The following is a 20,830-nucleotide window of genomic DNA, read 5'->3' as shown; positions in this document are numbered from 1 at the left end:
GAGATGGTTCGATGCACTCTCTCACACCTTCCGTTACAGCTGGGGTGAAAGGGTGATGTACGTAATTTAGATACCCCTAGAAATTTACACAAATTCTGGAACAAAGCCGACTCAAAGTTAGGGCCCTGATCCGACAGTATATAATCAGGAACACCGAATTTCAAAATCCACCGCCTAAGTAGAGCGTCGGCCACCACTTCCGCTGTCTGTGAGGGAATGGCCACCATCTCTAAATATCGTGAAAAATGATCGAGAATGGTAAGTATAAACCGGTTGCCGTTCGAGGTGCGCGGCAGGGGCCCAACAATATCTATGCTGATGAAGGAAAATGGGGAGGTACTTACTGGAAGTTTCTTCAAGGGTGCCCTCGTCTTGCCGTAAGGGCTACGTTGATTACAAGGAACACAGCTAGCAATCATCTCTCTCACATCTTTATCAAGGGAGGGCCACCAGTACATCTGTCGTATTCGTCTAATAGTCGGCTTTACTCCTAGGTGTCCTGACAGAGCGTGGTCGTGATGTTGGCGGAACACAGTTTCCCGTCGGCTCACAGGAACCACCACCTTTAATCCCTCACTTGTCGATCGGAACAGCAGTCCATTTTTCTCTTCAAAACTCTCGCACGACTTCCACTCCTGGCATTCCATATCCTCGGCTTGGTACTTCTTCCAATCTTCATCATCCATTACCTCCATCACTCGTATCTTTCGGCTTAACCCGTCGGCGTTAAGGTGGAGTTTTCCTGGCTTGTGAATAACCTCATACTCATATTCGGCTAATTTCAGCGCCCATCTGGTTAATCTACTACTGGGATCGCGAAGACTAAAAAGCCATCGGAGGGCGGCGTGATCCGTGATTATTTTGAATGGGCGACCCCACACATAAGGGCGAAAATACTGAACCGCGAATACGACCGCGCACAGCTCCTTCTCCGTGGTCGTGTAGTTTATTTCCGCTGCTTGAAGTTGCCGCGATGCATACGCGATGGGATGCTCCTCGCCGTCTATCTCTTGCGACAACACCGCGCCCACCGCAAAGTTGCTGGCGTCAGTGGAGATAACGAATGGCCTTGCGAAGTCAGGATAGGCGAGCACCGGAGTGCTTACCAAGGCCGCCTTCAAGGATTCCATCGCCGCGTCACAGTCAGGTGTCCATATGAATTTAGTTCCCTTCTTGAGGAGCCGCGTTAGCGGTCTTGCGACCACAGCGTAATTATTTATGAAGCGCCTATAATAATTGGCGAGTCCCAAAAACGATTGCACTTCCTTGGTATTACTTGGTGAAGGAAAATTCATAACCGCGTTTATTTTCTCAGGGTCCGGACGAACACCCTCCCGGTCGATCACATGTCCCAAATACCTTACCCTTTCTCTAGCAAAGTGACACTTTTCAATTTTTAACGACAAACCTGACTCTTGCAGCCGATCGAACACGCTTCTCAGCCTTTCAACATGCTCATCCATGGAGGAACTAAATACAATGACGTCATCCAAATAGACGAGACACTGTGTGGGCTTTAGTCCTCTCAAAACGCCGTCCATCATGCGTTGAAACGTGCTAGGGGCGTTGCGTAATCCGAAAGGCATGCGGTTGTATTCAAAATGTCCGCCCTCTACATTAAAGGCAGTCTTCTCTCTGGAGTCAGGATGCATAGGGATCTGATAATAACCACTCGTTAGATCTAACGTGGAAAAGTAACGGCTCCTCCCTAAATAGTCTAACGTTTCTGTTATATTTGGCAGGGGATACACGTCTGGGGTAGTCACTGCATTAAGGCCACGGAAGTCAACACAAAATCTATAAGATGGGGTGCCGTCAGCTGATTTTTTTGGCACAATGACGACTGGTGAAGCCCACAGGAAGGGGCTACTGCTAGGGACAATTATCCCGGCCCGTAACTGCTCGTCCACAAGGGTTTGAATCACTTCCTTCTGGTGATATGGCACTCTATAGGGGCGGCGATAAATGGGTGGAGAGTTGCCCGTGGGGATTCTGTGAGAGGTAATTGTTGTGGCCGGAGGTATTTTTCCTTCAGTGAACAAACTCTGGTACTCCTTCAACAGGGGTAGCAACGCCTTCCTTTCCGGTTCATCCAGATCCGCTAACTTCTCCCGGAAATCTATCTTTCGCTCTTCGGTAGTCGTTGCTCGGACGTGCCTTATGCCTGTGAAGTTACCTTTAAAAATTTTCTCCACTTCATGGAGAGTTGCCACTTTTGTTCCCCGTCTCAAAACAACCTCATCCAGTCCGAAATTCCCTACTTTTACCATAACCTCCCGTCCTCTCTCAAACTTACACACACCCCGCGCTACAGCACAACTGTGTGCGTCCGTTATCACCTCTGGCTCTGTAATGTATTCTCCTTCAAGAGGGGCGTCATCTGACAGTCTGCAACACACTAATTTTTCGCTCCTGGGCGGAATCACTGTCTCATCAGTTAATTTAATAGGAACTTCAACGTCCACTCCAACGACCCTTGCACTCTTTTTTTTCCTCTCCTCGCATCCTTCAGGCGCGCTGCACTTGCCTCTCAACGAAACGTAAACGTCACCCAATTTCATCGTCTTTTTACTCACATCAATTAGTCCACCGTATTTTTCCAAGAAATCTAACCCTAAAAGCCCCTGATATTCTCCCACCGAATCTACCACTATCATATCTATACTATAAGAACACTTTCCCAGCACTAATTTCACCGTTTCTACACCATGGTTATACACAGTCTCCCCCGAAATGCCCTTTATACGATATGGGGATCTTCTAATTCGTTCACCCCCGTTCACACCACGCGCTACCAAGGAAACTTGGGCACCGGTATCCACCAAAAATCTGCAGTCTTTTCCCACGACGCTAACTGCCACCACTAAATCCTCTGTCCGCTTAGCGGCCTCTAACCGTGGAAGGAACAGGGTTACAGGGGTCCGGCCTGGGTGGCGCCTCCGGACCCGCCGCCATTTAAAGGCTTCTCTGAGGGTTTCCGCTGGCACTGATAAGCGATATGGCCGGAAGCTCCGCAAGCATAACACCTCCGGCGGGGGCACCTTCGCGCGAGATGGTCTGGAGAGTCGCACTCATAGCACCTCCGCCCCGCCTCCGCTGGGGAACGGAAAACACGGCGGACCGGCGAGGGGGCTCGCGGACTGCGATCAGCTTCGCGGATCCGAATAGCCGTCTCAAGGGCCGCGTCGAACGACGCCGGCACGGCCAAGCGGCACAGACGACCGAGCTCACCGGGAAGACCACGAAGGAATGCGTCCAGGGCCCTTTGGTCGGCTTCATGCTTGATCGCGGCAGCCATGTCAGCGTGGGTCGGAAGTTCATACGTGTGAGAGTTAATCGATCTCACCCGGTCCGCGAAGGACTCTAAGTCCTCTCCCTGCCCTAGTCTCACCGATCCTAACTGCTCGCGATAGAATCGAGCCGTTAATTTCGGGCGATATCGATCAAGGAGGTACTTCTTAAAAACTGAAAAATCAGCCGCCTGGTAGCACTCCTCCTTGATACGACAGAACTCTGCTGCGTCACCGCCCAAACGCACTCTCGCTGCCTTCAGGGTCTCTTCGCTGGTCCAGCCACTCAATTCTGCCACGCTTTCCACTCGCTCGATGAAAGCTACAACACTCTCCCCGGGGCGGCCAGTGAATACATCGATGCCGCTGATGAGCGAGAATTTGTTTCCCCGCGACGGAGCAGAGCTCTGAGTCGCGCTGCAGAGTCGTTCCTTTAGCTCCTCGTTTTCCTTAGCCAGAATGCTGATCTTCTCCCCGAAGTCATCAATGACACTCTGCAGCGGCATTTCATGCCCCCCAAAACTCACGCGACTCGCCATTCTTGCTGCTTCCTCGCGATATCTACGATCTCCGGTTTGATCGCGCTTCTGACACCACTGTAAAGTCTCTCGGGTCCGCCGGAGGTCGCAGAGGGAACGCGAGGAAGGGAATTAAGGAATTAATAACCAATTCCCGGTCCTTTCCATAACTCCTCTTTATTCGAGTTAAGATACAACCATTCCACAAGGCGTCTACAAACCAACTCCACACGTCGTGTCTCCTTCCCACCGACGCCGTCAGCCAGCTTGCAGTTCCCACCGCTCTTCTCACCGGATGCAGGGAGAGGTGGGAGGAAGGCATTAGGTATCTGCTTGCTCTACAGGTAAGTATGGTGGGAATGCAAGTCAGCGTGAGACTCACAGGGTACATATAAATTGAGTGCTTAAGGAACATTAAATGTACAAGCAGTGAACACCTCAATTTATTCAGGGATGAGAAATGCTATAAATATGATTGAAGGTAATTTACAAACATGCTTTTGACTAAGCATAAAGGTACTGTATTTTCTTGGAACTAAGAATGGAACATAATTCAACTATAATACACTATTATACAGATCACTCATTGCTATGTACTGCTGATCACTTTCACCGTGGCACCTTATTTAGGAAGAACATTATTTCATAGTCAGTAAAATTACCAAAAGCATTCTTCTGTTGCACCAATCTTGCTCCCATAATAATACTATTAGTATTGTTTGAATATATGAAGTACCTCAGAAACAGCTCACTCACTCAAACTGCTATGTAAAAATATTCTTCTTTCACTATTTTGAAGCATATGTAATTACTACACCATCACTGGAGACTCAAATTCATCACTTACACATGTGAATAGCACTTTAAATTACCCCATATATTTTCATCCAGAAATAAATAATTCTGATTATAAATGTTGACTGATTTTTCCAATAAAATTTTGGCATATTTTTTTTTTACCATAAGTTGGTACAGATAAAGTTTAAACACATGCATGTTTACACTTCACACACTGTAACTGGGCAGCAAAAACCTCAATGCAATAAATCAGGCCAATACATACTCATTACCATGCTGATTCAATAGTATTTCACCTTTTTGAAAGAAATGACAAAGGCATACATAGAATGGAATAGTTGTCAATCTAAAATTTAACACATGTCCAAAACTAAAATTTAATACTGAAGCAACTAACTGAGAATAAACCATTCATTTTAAAACTACCTTACTCTTGAGAAATGAGTAAACACCAACTTATTTTCAATGAAGAACTATGCGACACAAAATGTATGTTTTATAAATAAATGCTGGCCTTCATTCTTTGAAGATAGTGGAATTCCCAGTAAAAAACATTCTAAAACAATCAGGGACAAATGAGTGCTACACAGGTTTGGAGTCAGACATGCACCAAAAACTACAGCTTATATAGTCATTAAAAATGACAAACCGGTACAAATACAATGAGGTTTGAGCACAACATAATGAAGGCTGGGCCAAAAAAAAACTCTTCACCTTACAGAAGTATTCAACTATCGTCGGCTATCAGACTTGAAGACTTTGGCCAGAAAAAATCCCACCGCTGTGGCAGCAGCAATGCAAAGCCCAGCTTTCCACCAGCTTTGCTGGTCTCCAGGGAATATCCCAAGTTGCTTCAAGTGACTACAAAAATAAAAGAATTACCAAATGTTAGAAGCCATCATTTAGTGATCCATAGGAAGTAAAAAATTCCGCAGAAAGATAAAATACATTGGACAGAAGCATTAAGTCTAATGGACACTTGAATGTTTCACACTGTCTGTTTACCACAGGAAGGAATCATGAAATGGTTCCATCAAATTAATACCAATTTTAAAACAGTACTTCATACAAGCAATTTAATAAATTTATGTTCCATGACTTCCATCCATATTTATTATAAAAATTTATCAGGTAAATTTATAGACTTAATGTTACTGGAAAAAAAGGAATTATCTGCATTGAATAAAAATAATATATACGTAGGAGTATACCTATGCACAAATCTAAGCAAATTTTTCAACTCAATAATTCAATTTTTAAAATGCATAATTCCGTCAGTATTGTTTTTTAGCTAAGAGATGATACTGCATGTTGCCTAAATTACAGTGAAAATTCACAGTCAGCTTATAGTGTAGCATACGAGCTGCTCATGCAAAGTTTTCAGAGTATGTACTCCAATAGTCTCTGAGTGAGAGTTAAAAAATTTGTTCTGGCAGCCTGTCATATTGTATCTCTCTATGAGCACTAAGAAAAAATGAGTAGGTATATAAAGGCACATAATGCTCATTAAGTTTATTTGCATTTATGAGGATAACCAAACAATAATAACAAGTTTTTAAGAGCATTAGTCTCCAGATGTAAGTAAATGATAATACATTCATACATAGTAATAAAATTGTATCATGCTAGCAAATTGCAGTAATAAAGAAAATTAGAGTTCACATACTCCATCCAAATAAACGCTACAAAAGAAGCAAAACTTGAATATCAGATAAAACCTCGATAGTTCACCATTTCATTTATATATGAAGCGTACTACCAAACGGTGGAACACACAACCTGCATTTTCAAGATTAATGATAAATTCGTGCGTAGGTTTCCGCGGCGTTGTTCACGATGACTGCTAATTTCCGGGTTCTTCAGCCGCGTCTGTCGTTTTTGGTTGACAACAGTTTCGGAAGCCATCCTGCTTCCGTCTTCAGGTCGAAGGTGAGAAGTTTTCATTTTTTGTCGTCTTATATAGCACTGGCCGATCTCCTCCTGTGCGCTGATTGGTCAGAACTCTCTTCCAAACGTTGCTGATTGGGTAGCCGTTGTCCCTGTTAATATTTTGTCTTTTGTAAATTTCAATTGCTTCCCTGATTTGCCTTGGGTAGTAGCGACTCTCTTTTGCCACTATCTTCGCTTCTTCGAATTCAATGTTATGGCCGGCCTCACTCCAAACATGCTCTGCAATGGCTGACAAGTGCAGTTGTTTTTTATTGGTAGCTCTCACATGCTCCTTCATCCTTGTCGCCATTCCTCGGCATGTTTCGCCAACATATGACTTTCCGCAGGAGCATGGCACTGTGTACACGCCTTCGCATAGTGCCTGCGGGATACGATCTTTTGGTCCAGGTACAATGTTTTGTATCTTGGTCACGCAATTGAACCTTGTGACCACGTCATGCTTTCTTAGTATCCTAGCAATGCATTCTGACACTCCTGCTATGAATGGAATTGTAAGCCGTGCCGTAGGTTTGGTCAATTTCTCCTCCTCTGTGACCTGGCGTTCTTCAGATGGTCGTGAGTGCATCTTTTTGACCTTAGCGGCCCTTTTGAGGACCATTTTCCGGTCGTAGCCATTCCTGATTAGTGCTTTGGTCAGGTGCTTCTTCTCTGAATCTAATGATTCGGCGTCGGAAATGGTGAAGGCTCGGTGGAGTAGAGATGTTACCACCGAGGCCTTCTGGGCGGGATGGTGGTGTGATTCTGCGTTCAGGTATCGGTCCGTGTGCGTTTCCTTTCTATACACCGCATGTCCAAGACTGCCATCGTCTTTCCTCTTAATCATCACGTCCAAGAAGGGCAACTGGCCTTCGCATTCCTTTTCCATTGTGAAGCGGATCCTTCAGTGTTGGTTGTTGAGATGTATTAAAAATATTAACAGGGACAAAATATTAACAGGGACAACGGCTACCCAATCAGCAACGTTTGGAAGAGAGTTCTGACCAATCAGCGCACAGGAGGAGATCGGCCAGTGCTATATAAGACGACAAAAAATGAAAACTTCTCACCTTCGACCTGAAGACGGAAGCAGGATGGCTTCCGAAACTGTTGTCAACCAAAAACGACAGACGCGGCTGAAGAACCCGGAAATTAGCAGTCATTAATGATAAAGTTGATAAAAGGAAAAACTTGTGACTGCCACCAATAACAATGCACTAGGGAATTCAAAATAACATTTCAAAATCTTGCTTAAAGTCTCATGAGAGCTGGACTTCTATTGTTCAACAGAAACTTTCTCCCTAGGAAAATAACTATGTACTGGCTAACAGAAGTAAAGTGACAAGGAGACTTATACCATGGCAGTCCTAAGTCCACGTTCCCAGAATAACAATATATTACACCTATTACAAATAAAAAGCATGTTCAGTACTTTTTTTGGATAGTGACTCCTTAACTAACGGATATAATTTCTGAACTATCCATAATCTTAAATTATGGTTCCAAACATGTATTTCCAAAGAAAATACACCTTTATGTGAGATAAATAGTAGCACTCATTTTCCTTTAAATACCCATCAACACACCAAATTATGAAATTATTCAGCAGTTATAAAGCAGAATTAAAAAAAAAAAACCTAATACATATCTAGCCCAACAAAATTATTATTCAATTCACACTCGCAAACTCTAGTATGACTCTAATATACTTAAAAAATGGAGGATATGCATTTCTGATAGGTGCCACTTAAGATTTGTAATTACAACCAAAAGCATGGCAGTGAAGAGAAGGAGAGAGACAGAACTAAGTAAAATCTAAAAACCTACAAAATTGTAGAAAAGCTTGCAACCTGTCCCATTAAGCAATGGGATAAATTATATCCTTATTGAGATGGCATTACTTAGCAGCAAAAACATATATACCCACTTAGATAATTAAAACTATCCTTGAACATGATATAGTATGTATTGCCAGAGCTCTTACATCAATAGGCATATAAAATTTTAGTGAGAATATGGCAAAATTTTTTAAGAATATATATTGACATATTTTCCATTCAATAGTTATCCCATCTTCTTAATTTTATTTTATTTTATGCATTTAACCAGTGAAAAGATGGGCCACTTCGATGAAAAGAAGAGAAAAGAAGGAAAGAGAATGCAAAAGGAGGAGAGGCATCAGCTTTTCTGTTTACCGTAGGGCAAATGAGGAGCCACTATGCAAGAGCGAAGCACCGACCGACCTGTGCTTGTAGAAGAGGACCCAAGCAGCTTGAAAACGGCTGGCCATGGGACATCCGAAGCAGGCAGGGAGGTTGGTTCATGTGGTAACAATTGGTTGTTCATGGATTATTGGGGGAAGGTGGTGGGTATTAAAGGCAAAATGAGGGCTCAGGATAGGTTGGAGGTGAGGGTGAATGGCAGGAAAAATTGACGCGGGAACATACACAATGTGATTCAGGTAAATCAAACAGTAAAGGCATTCAAGGGAGTCAAATAAAATGTCACAATAAATGAAGAAAATCATAGTTGGAAATTAGGTTGGGCAAAGTTAACCAGGTTAGAGGAGAGTAGGAGAGAACAACATGAGATTAGTAAATGCACTTTAGAAGTTAAATACATGATAAAAAATCATATAGGGATAAGAATCACAATTGAGAAAGTGTACGTACTTTTCTATTCTACCAATAAATATCTTCATCTATACTGGTAAAAACTGCATAGAGGCCTAGATGATCCTCATTGTATAAAGTGGGGGACAAGAGGCAGAATTGTTGCTTAATTAAGAGGCAAACTGAAAAGTATATATTTCATAAGCATGAACTAGTTTCACAGATCTATTTTAGTCAAAAATGGAGCCTAAAAAGAGAACAATTGAGTTGCAGAGGAATAACAGCCACTTATTGCATTTTTTGCTCAATTAAATTAGGTAATTATTAGAAATCTTACTTCAAATATAATACACTAACATTCTGATATTTTTGACACTCAGTTTCTTTCTACTGCACCCAACTCAGGAGCTAAACTAAGCCTATTCAAACTTTTGAACAAACTAAATAATTTGTTACTAAATATGTTTGTAAAGGAATTTGATTAAAAACTGCAGTGAACATGTATTGTAAATCCTAGCCCAAAGTCTGAGATTACCTGAATTGAGTCACTGAAGAGCAATTTGGTTTCATATTTATCACCATGCATACACTACAAAACTTGAGCACATAAACTCTGGACTAGAATGATGTTACATGGATTCTTTGAAAAGGCAATCTCTTTCCCATCCAATAATGCATTTCTGTGACACACAATGATGACTGAGAAAAAGGATGCATCTGCCTCATATCTCTATATTTTCTTAATTTAGGTGAATAAATAATGATATCACGAGGGACTTAAGCATTCATACCCATTGCCAATTATTAGAACTATAGATTTTAAATTTCAGGCAAAAGCAGAAATGGGTCCACACACAATGATTAACCCTCATCACAAAATTTTCACTGAAATGTTCAATTTAAAATTACCCGATGTGTACCCTGTTGTGTACTCTACCCATGCACCTTGGTTGACTCCCACTCCTATGGTTAACACGGTTTTACGATCTCGACCAAAATCCTCCATTACTCCCACGAAATACCAGCATCAGTTTTTTATGTTCAGTGGAACTACCCCAACTTCATCCGTGTTAACACTGACAGATCAAAGTGTAACTCTGCTAGTACATAAATGAACAGCTCTCTCTCCTCTCCATGGAGTCATCAAGGCAAAATTACATCCTGTGTGTAGTGTTTAGACAGCAGAACTTTTTGCAATTAAGATGGGCTTGGAAGTCATATGCACCGACATCCTCTCTATAATATGTTTCTGGCTTCTCACCCATGCACCCAATTGTTCAAGACATTCACTCCATGCTGCAGACCCTCATGAGAAAGGGAGTATGTGTTTGTTTTATTTGGGTTCCGGGACTCTGAATGATAATTAACCCCGAAGCATCAAGGCTTGGCCTCCTCCGCCAGGAACAATCGAAGGGAAGATGTAGTAATCACATGGTTGAGGATAGGGCATTGCCCTTTGACTCATGCCTTTCTCTTTACTGAAGAGAAGCAAGCCCCTCAGTGTGATGAGTGTAGGTGCCCTTTAAGTAACCAACATATCGTGACTGAGTGTGACAAATACCGTGATGTGCAGATACGGTTCAATATAGGGGGAGACTTGAATCCCTTCTAGGAGACCACCCTACTTATTTAAATGGTACAATTTTGTTTCTCAAGGAAATAGGTCGGATCAATAAAATTTAAAAGTTCCAGTCTATTTTATGTACATAAATTGTGCAGTGACGATCCCTCTATCAGGGGGATGAGACGAATCCAAAACACCAAATATGATTAAAATTGGTACAGCCATTCTTGAGTTATAAATGGAGTAACTAACACGATTTACTTCTTTTATATACATATAGATTTCAGAATTCCAAACAAAGTTTCAGCCCCTAAAGAATGAAAAGGGGAAAAGTGGAAGACATTGGTCCTGGTCGAACCTTTATTTGTGCAATGCCAAAGGGTCGCAAGATTTTCAATTTCATATGCCATATCTTCACCATATTTTTTTGCTCACTTTGGAGATGAAGACTGCAACAGGTGATACCGGCATGTCATTATCTTTTCCCTCATGTGAACATTTGTAAGAAACCCTATGAACACACAATCAACACCACTAGATTGCATGCCACAATCTCTAACAGCATGAGATAAGAGATGTTGCACTTGTCTTATTATGCTCATAATTGAATTTGCAAGTCAAAATGGCTCATCTTATAAATGCCTTAGACTTTTGAGCACTACATGCTTTTATGGGGTCTGCGGCAATCAATAGATGAAAACACAGAGACTCATTAAATACCAAATAAAGATGGGCAGGAATTCCTACGTTTTGTAGTTTATATTATCTATTTAGATATTGCTGTGATAAAAACTATACCTTTTTTATGAATTAGATTAATATTATCAATACATAAAATGAAATCTTCTATTTAAATTTACACATTTTTCTCTATAATACTCCACAAACAATGTTCTTGTCATTAGAAATATTCTACAGAAATTTCATGAAAGGAAAATGAGATGGACTCATAACGTAGTTGCATGCAAAAAAATCAGCCATGATGGATATGGTAAACATACACGAATTCCTATTTTTTTAATTAAAAAATTGGGAAGTAATTAATAATCCATAAATATTGAGAGAAATATGGACTAATAAGTTTTTAATGGCAAATGTCAAAAATATTAAATTAAACTCACGCTAGGAGCAAAAAGCAAAAAGGCATAAAAATTTGCTTAACTTGCCATCAGTAAGGATGCAAACAATACAATAATAAACCATACGAATTGCAATACATATTTGGTGCTAAATTGTATACTAATAAAATATTCAAGATAGACGCATATAGCTATGCTTGTAAATGCTCTTACCTTGGAAAACTTCATTTAAATCTACATGTATAATGATGCTACAATGCCATGAACTTAAATATTATTAATGATAAGACTTACGGAAAAGCAGCCATTGTTCCTAATTTGACGAAGACATCTTTAGATGCACCACTTCCTAAGGGAGCGGCATGGAGCAGTTGTTCACCAGACTTAGGGGGATGAAGATTCACAGAAAATGGTTGCAAGGGGGGAAGGCGATTATCTGAGCAGAACTGTGCTGGTTGCACTAAATACTCCTGTTTGAAATAAAATATAAAAATTTAATGACAAAGACATATCACTTTCATGGATAATATTAAATTATTCCACATGTTTCGATGTATATAACATCTAGGATAACTAGCATAATGTCCACATTAAAAGAAGTCACCATTATGGAAGTTCACACACAGCTTTGCAAGTCCATGCATGTGATTTTAAAAAGGTGAGTTACAACATTTGTTGTAAAGCACAGCTAAGGGATATTCATTGTGAAGAATACATTTCAATGCCCGTTTCGCTAACATAGGATTTTCTAAAGTAGTGCAAAAATTTATGACCCCCTCGAGTGTATTCCTGGGGAAGCAATTATTTTCCCATTAACAGGAAGTTATTAGTATTGATGGCCTTGTGATTGATAATTTTTCAGCGGCATGTATAGAATAACAAAAGCCTTTGACTTAGGTTAGTTCATACCAGGATAATTACAAACTATGTGGGATCACCTATGAAATGAATGTGGACATGGGAGAAACCATTATCACCTTACACTGTGACAACCTGTCCACATTACATGGGTGAATATAAGAATGCTGGATTACATATATACAACGTGATTGATTTGCTCATATCACATGCTGAAGCAATTCATTTTCAGAAAAAGTTGTCACAGCCCACATAGCAACGAACCTCTCAGAGACGTCTCACTTTGGTCTCGAATGACTCGAATATCACGTATGTCTCACAGATGTCTTGGAGATGTAATCGTGAGACGTTCAGGAATTAAAAAAAAAAGTATTTAAACGCCAACAATGCCTTTCATATATATTTTTCGGTGCAAATCTGCAGTTTTGATTGTTAAAATCACGACATTTAATATGGGTTTCTTATTTTCAAAAGGTGATCCATCACAAAATTTGTCGCTAAAAATGATCGAGAAAAGTAGGCCATAACTGTATAATTTAAAGTTAATTATTTTTTTGCCTAAATTTAAAGCATACCATAGTACGAAATCTAATGAGACATCTCAGAGACTTATGTGAGACGTCTCATGAGATGTCACATAGACCATTTTTTTGGACATAGTGACATCTCAGAGAAGTCTCAGAGATGCCTCTGAAGCTCTCAGAATGTCTCTGAGACGTAACATGTGATATTTGAGACGTCTCAGAGACGCATCCGAGACGTATTTCTGCTGTGTGGGAGACTGACTGACAAACTTGATATAGACTGATTTCATAACAAAACCTTAGTAAAAATTGTATCTTTAAAAATATTGAATAAACTAGATTATTCACAGGGTACATAAATACTTTATAGATCCGCTATAAATTTTGTTTACATATAGATCTACATTTATTGTCAATTTTGAAAGCAGGTGGTATTGCTTAGACTGTTTCACGATATGACCTGTGGTTGGATTGCCGATGAACTAACATAAGCAAATACTTTAAGAGTGGAGGAACTACAATGCTCTAAATTGATTTCTGTTTAGTTTTCTCAGCTGTTTCAGCATGAGATATGAAGAGGAAATGTAAAAAGAAGAAACTATTGGGTTTAGATGCACATAATATAAAATACCAATTTTGAGCTACTAAATCACCTTGTATATATGCCAAGTTAGGTAATTAAATAGCCCGCAAACAATGTTCAAGGATCTTCTGAAAGATTGTATTAAATTGTATACAGACTCAATGAAAATAGCATATATTTTTATACAAATTGTATAGACTGTATACATCCTGTATTAAGTTTTATACAGCCACAGCTCAATACAATTGGAATTTTATACAGGTCTGTATACAATGAATAAAAATTTTATACATTTGTATAAGAATGTATACACATTTTATACAGTTTTATACAATTTTTTCATAGGGGATGGAACCCCTAACTTACTTGAGTTCACTTAGATATCATTTTATGATGATGAGAATACAGACCATATTAGGTGAGTAGTTAAATAACCAGACAAACACATTTTGAACCCAGCTAAATCCATCGCCATAGGTTGAGAAAGCTAGTTGAAGATGATTATTAATATTTAAAAAATACTATTTTGAGTTCCCTAAGTATTTGAATGAAAATAGTGTAAGTAATAAAGGCTACAATGAAATGGAGTGCTAAGTGTGGTGTATACTATATATAATACTTAACTTGTACACATCACTCACGAATATGAAAACCACCCTCAAAGCCTATCAGCTGAGATACAATGCAAAACATAATAATGCTTATTTCATACCATTATCAGCTTCAACCAAGGAGATATGTTATTAGATTTTGATAACAATTATTGGTAACTAAGGAACTCATTAAATGGCCACAGTTGCTGACAATAGAATCCAAAACAAAATATGTATAATAACCTGCAGACAATCATGCCTTGTCACCCTTGATAGTAAGGCAAATATCTCAGTTTCTGTGAATCATTTCTAGGTTCATTGATAATCAGAATTATGATTTGATAATCATATAAGTAACACACATTACATAATTACAATGAATAAATATATCACCAACAAACACGTGTAATGAGCAAAACTTGAACATCATTAGGAGATGACCAATACCCCATCAACATGTGCATAAAATTCAGTGGAGCGTTCTCTGAACATGGACATTTATTTTATGTCCTCTGTTAATGATATGAGCATATTAGAGACTGATTTTTTGCAAAAATTTTCAAATTTTGTGTTATTAATTATACATTCTTCCTCAAGTGATTTGGTGGCAGACATTATGAAATTTAACTGTAAGGAAATCTGGGAGTCAGAGGAGAGGTGACCCTGGGCCAGTGACCTCCTAAGTATATGTATGTTATTAATTGATCCTGGCTTAAAATCATATCTGGTAATAAAAGGACATTCACCCCACCCCTATCTCCTAACGAGAAAGATCATTGACGTGCACAAAAAATTATCATAACCCTGAGGTTTCTAGCAGCAGATATAAAACTGCTGGAAGATACTTTAAATTGTGACGTGGGTGCACACAAAAGAAGATTGCTAGGATATGGAGTACCATTAATTATAAATATCAGATGATATACCAGAGATAAATTACCTGCCGAACAGCATCTTCTAAGCAGTTTCCACACAATTCAGCATGGCTACCAACTATTAACACAGGAATAGGTGCCTCAGCATAATACTTCTGAAAATTTGAAAACATGAAAATACTAGATTAATGCAAGAACAAAATGAACTATATTAAAAAAGGATTAATCAATAATTTAAAAAGAAATAAGGAGATGAAGAGTCAAACACTCACCAGGTATATCCTAGCTATTGACTGAAAGGAGTGTGGATTTGATGAATCATATAAGAGACAAGCAACATCACAATTGACTTGAGATGGTAGAAGAGCAACACTTGGAGGGTCCAGTGAGATTTCTTCCAGCACCAGGAACTTCTCTTGCCCATATACCTGTAAATATGAAATTGACCATCCATCAGCATTATTTTTAACTTACAGGCATAACAAATGCATGGCTACAGATTAATATTCCAGCCGGACAAAAGTTGAAGACGAATCTTTTGATTCAGGGGTATGAACAAAGCAACTTTTTGTGTGTCCACTTTGAATAAAAACTGTTCCAAATTGCCATTTGCAAGGATGGGCTGAAATAAACCATTAAACTTTAGCCCTTTAATGCCAGATTGAATTTGACTGCTATAAATTAATTCACCCATATGGGAATATGCCGAGTGGAGCTTTTTTCCCAAGCCTGTATGGGCTCGCAAGGCATTTAAAGGATAATACATAGATTTAATGATGTTGCCACTATTATTCAAGCCACAATAAATCTTAAACTTTTTTACCTGAACTGTATTAATGAAATATTGGTATTGTAGAGGCAGGTCACCGGCAGCCGAGTCACGATATGATGATGTCACCGGAGGAGGATATGGAAGGAATGACCTGGTTTAAAAAGAAAGGAAATACTTATCATATCAAATGATAAATTAAAAAAAATAAATATGAAATATCGGATGGCATAGAGGCAATTGTAGTTTTAACTCCCTTAGGCATCCTTTTACCATTAGCTATTGTCAGTACGACTAGGAAATAAAACATTTCATACCTGCAAAATGTTGACTTCCCACAACCTTTTGGTCCAATCACATGGCATTTGAAAACATTCCTATTGGTTTGCTTTTTGGCTAAATCAATCTTCTTATCTCTTGTCACTAAAATAATAATAAGGAAAAGGATGTCAAAATATATACTGCACTAATGTAAAAAAATGTTTGTGTAATGTACAGTTACGCCATTAATAGTACGATATGAACCACAATTTTTTAAAAACTTCCATATGTTTAAACATGCAAACACAATTCCACCTAACAACATAGCGTTTTGCACATATGAGCACCTTGGAAACTAAAGGAAATAAAACACACTAGGAAAAAAGTGACCATCTCAATAAACTATTACCCCATGAACAAATTACAGATTTGTATCACAAAAAACATTTTCCCTCTTCCTCATTTATTCTATTTGCTTTTATCCAAGTTTGGAATAAATGACCAATCACTTATGTCTTAATATTAATGCATATTTATTCTAGGGGTGATAGCAGAACATAAAATCATTAACACAAAGGACACAAATGTGAGATATGTACAAAACTGACCACATTACCTACCTGCATTAAAGTAGAGATGAATTTATGAACTCTGAGGAAACTGATAGAATCTAGAATGAGATCCTCAAACTCAGTCACAAATTTTGAATAGTTAACTTGTAAATTGCAATTTAAGTATAGGGGGACTAGCCACAGAGATTACTTCACGGAGTCACCCGTAATGCACAAATTTTAGCCCCAACGTAATGTAGACACATAACGTAGAGGCATTCTAATAACCTCCAAGACCAATCAGGAAATCTATAATCAGTATTCCCTTATGACCTGACAACTCTTATACTTCGTTCCCCATGACTTTCGTGAGGCACCCGGATTTTGCACAGATTATGGCAGCTGCCATTTATGTCATATGCTAAAACATCTCATACGTCATAGCATAATTTTTAGGATGAGAAAACTTCTATAAATCAATTTAAACTATAATGACTAACCTTGAACAGCTGACAGCTGACTGTCATCAGGTGATGTGGTATTGTAACCAAGATAAGCCAAGCATTCCAGTGCTGAGCCAATATCTACCAGCGTGAGCAATGACCAGCGACATAAATAACCATTCAAGGTGGGCCAACCCTGCAAAAATCATTATGTTAAAATGTAAAGTACACAAGGTACAAAAAGAAATTAGCTTATTAATAACATGAAGGCTAGACTACGCCACCTGAAGTGCACATTTAAATCAATTACACAGGCTTTAGTTAGGTGTTAAGACTTAAAAATAACTTAAAATGAAAACAAAGCATAAAAAGGCAAAATTAATATTATGCTTCCAATACATTTTTCTGAAACACACATTAGTTTTGATTTCATTCATACACAGCAGAAATGAATAAAAAAATCATAACTACTATATATTTGATGCATAAATAAAAACAGAAAAATTGAAACGCATTTATTTTCTGACATTATTGTCTTCTTCTTTATATGTCCTACGGATAAACTAATCAGTGTTTTAACCTTAAGGTTAGTTTGGATACGTGAGGTTAGAACCCAACCCTGACTAAGCCACTCATTTGTCAATGACTCACTCTGTATAGTGAGCCATACACACCAGCAATGCATGTCATTGACCAGTAAGGTCATGAAGTTAAACGGGGTCCGTGGACGGAGTGTGCGGGGTGAATGGGGGCTATGCCAGTATTTGACAGTAATCTGAAATTTCTTAAATAATTTGCATTTATCAATTTATTAATGTAGGGCTAAAATCTGCAGTTGATGGATTTTTTTGTTGAAGGAAACTTAATTATTCCTGGTATTGGTAAGTTGCCCACAAAGATCTCAAACTTGATAATCCTCATTTCTTCCACAGAATGACGAGCAAAATTTTCGCTCACTGATTCATAGGAATTTGTGGTCAAACTCACCAGACGAGTTGTGGGTGAGAGGGCTCGGATGGCTGGACAGTGCCCCTCAATCCCAGGCCTCTGGAAGGGGCAGCACACAGAGAATGCAGGGACAGGTGATAGTAGCACTTCAAGCTCCGACGGACAGAGGGCACCATCATGATCACGATCAGCTCCTTCGAAGAGCCGTGTGAGGAATTCCTGTCCCATGGGCGAGAGCTCAGTACTGCATCCGCTCTCCACCCTCAGGCTGATGATCACACAATATTTAAAAAATATGAAAATTACCATTAGGGAATAAGTAACAGATGGGATTCCTTATGAAAAACATAATATTTTTTATTCCACCTTCACAAATACACTACAGTGGAACCTCGTTAAAGCGAGTACGGGCTATAGCGAGACCCCCGCTATTACGAGAGATAGCCGATGCACCGTCAATTGATCCTATAATAAGCATGTTAAAAATTTTGTTTTTATGAGGCCCTTTTGGTGTTGGCTCTCGCCATAGCGAGGGTTTCACCGCCGGAAAAACTTACACCAAGACTCCTTAATCTCTGTAATTGCTAGCGATCTGTTAGAAATGAAGTTAATGGGGTGCTCAGTCTCAAATTTATGTGGTAAACTGTCGTTCGATAAATAAGTAGTTAATTTTGGTGAAAATATTGTGGCATTAGCATTTGCGAATGCTTGATCTTCTTTTGTTCCTCGGGCGGCAGAAAGCAGACGGCAGCATACCTGCACGTCCGTGAGTTGCGTGAATAGGAAGCATTTGATGGAACACACCATGGCCAAAAAAACACCAAACACATCTAAGCGATAAAATAAAAATAAAGGAGTAATATGAGGTATATTGGCTATTATTTGCACCACCTCCGGTAAAGCGACAATTCGCTATAGCGAGTGTTTGTTGGTGCACCGTGGGGTGTCGTTTTATCGAGGTTGCACTGTATTTCAGTTTTTACAATTTCATCAAATTTTAAAGGGGAATATAGGCTCAAACAGAAGAAATCCTGAGTTGGGATTGCCATCACGTGATATTAATAGGTAGCCGCTGAAGCTGGAACTTATTATTCTTTTCTTCACCCAGCGATTTGATATGATGGCTTACGTTTACATCAGCATTGTTAGGTTTTCATTAAATTATTCAGAACACAACAGGATTTTATCAAAGTTTTAGCATAAAACAGAAAAAATCATTTTAGATTCATTTGCAGAGACATTTTTACATGTTAAGAGCCAATTAATTATATGCAACTGATTGAAAATACACTGATGGAATCAAAGAAAAATTGTACTAAAATCTCCTGACGGACAACAATTATTGGCAGCTTGGAAGCCAGCTAAGGGATATAAATGGTGGTGATAGTTTATGGGATTCAAAAATTCTTTTGTAGCAATCTGCAGTCTACACTTCAATGATATAAAATAGACACATACTCCACTGATATACTATGCATTTCAAAATATGGGACAGTGGCAGATTAAGGAGCAGTCACCACCTTACCCCGTAATTTCCGGAAAAAATTGAAATGATGATACATAACCTATAAGATGCTTCCCTAATCAAAGTTTTCATTCCAACATCTTCAAAAAAATAACTGATGTTTTTCTAAAAGCCACTTGTCTAAGAACATCAGGCCTCAGATGCATCACCACTTAGAGGGATTGGGTATCACTAAGGGACCATGGAAAGTGATGAACAAAATAATTTTTTCCCCCTAAAACAACAAATGTAATTTGCCCTTGATTTGGGAAGGAGTAATGCAACAATTTTCTGAATCCATTTTGTGTACTATGAGAATCATTGGGTGGGAGGGGGGGGGGGGTACAGTAGAGTCATTATTGCAAATTTTAGGGATGGAAAACATTCAGAAGTATGAAGTCACATAAATTAACATCATAGAAATGTTTCTTTCCACGGCATCATTAAAAAATACTGTATTTCTTACATAATTGTCCTTAACTTAGCTGTTTTTAGAAAAATTATAATTTAATATGTACTTAATATCATTCATTTAGTAAAAAACACATGCTACAACTATATATAAATCCTACCAGAAGACAGTAGTGACTTTTTAACCAGTCAACAAATTATGTGTCTTTGCCATAAGAAAAAAATAAAACCTGGTCTCACTTTGGTCTGAGATATTCCAATGAAACATCTAGCGAATCATCATATCCAAATTTTCTGAGCACAGTCCAAGTAGTTTCATTGCGGCCCCTTTGAATAAAAAGGCAGTGCAAGAAAAGGAAACCTAGGGACAAAAAAGACCAAAATCAGTATGGAAAACCATGGGAAATCAAAGAAAATAGACAACAGGGAAGCATATAAAAAGCAGACATGATATAAAGAATAAACATGAAAGATGGTAAATATTTTTCCAATTTCAATTGTACAGCAATCTGATAAATGTGTGAGCTCCTGTGCACTAAATCGAACTACATTAGGTGTATCTAATGTATAAAATTGTATCTAATTCTACCACTGAAATTTTTCAAGCAATGAAGAGGAATATAAAAAGAGCATGAAAAATCCAAAAACTGGATAAACAAGAATTACTTCAAATACAAAATAGATATATATTACTTTTTTATAAGGCTCTTTCATAAAGTTATT

At 38.8% G+C, this 20,830-nt stretch overlaps 1 protein-coding gene across 4 annotated transcripts in view; it reads right to left on the bottom strand.

The window, feature by feature from the left end:
* Positions 1-4,187: 4,187 nt before the first annotated feature.
* Positions 4,188-20,830, bottom strand: part of LOC124165385 (mitochondrial Rho GTPase) — a 39,177-nt gene continuing 22,534 nt past the window's right edge. For 2 of the 4 annotated variants that reach the window (XM_046542776.1, XM_046542775.1), the window contains 10 exons: positions 20,348-20,468; positions 18,232-18,460; positions 17,302-17,440; positions 16,307-16,412; positions 16,044-16,143; positions 15,493-15,648; positions 15,286-15,375; positions 12,082-12,257; positions 8,728-8,814; positions 4,188-5,467 (listed from right to left, as the gene is read on the bottom strand). In XM_046542776.1, the coding sequence (XP_046398732.1) occupies positions 5,338-5,467; positions 8,728-8,814; positions 12,082-12,257; positions 15,286-15,375; positions 15,493-15,648; positions 16,044-16,143; positions 16,307-16,412; positions 17,302-17,440; positions 18,232-18,460; positions 20,348-20,468 (1,334 nt within the window). In that variant the 3' untranslated portion in view covers positions 4,188-5,337. The remainder of the gene's footprint in view (positions 5,468-8,727; positions 8,815-12,081; positions 12,258-15,285; positions 15,376-15,492; positions 15,649-16,043; positions 16,144-16,306; positions 16,413-17,301; positions 17,441-18,231; positions 18,461-20,347; positions 20,469-20,830) is intronic. The other 2 variants (XM_046542777.1, XM_046542779.1) reach the window with 2 other exon arrangements.

Source organism: Ischnura elegans, chromosome 9 (assembly GCF_921293095.1).
Source record: "Ischnura elegans chromosome 9, ioIscEleg1.1, whole genome shotgun sequence".
Taxonomy (NCBI): domain Eukaryota; kingdom Metazoa; phylum Arthropoda; class Insecta; order Odonata; family Coenagrionidae; genus Ischnura; species Ischnura elegans.
The sequence above is the reverse complement of the archived record's forward strand: the minus strand, read 5'-3'. Positions and strand labels throughout refer to the sequence as shown.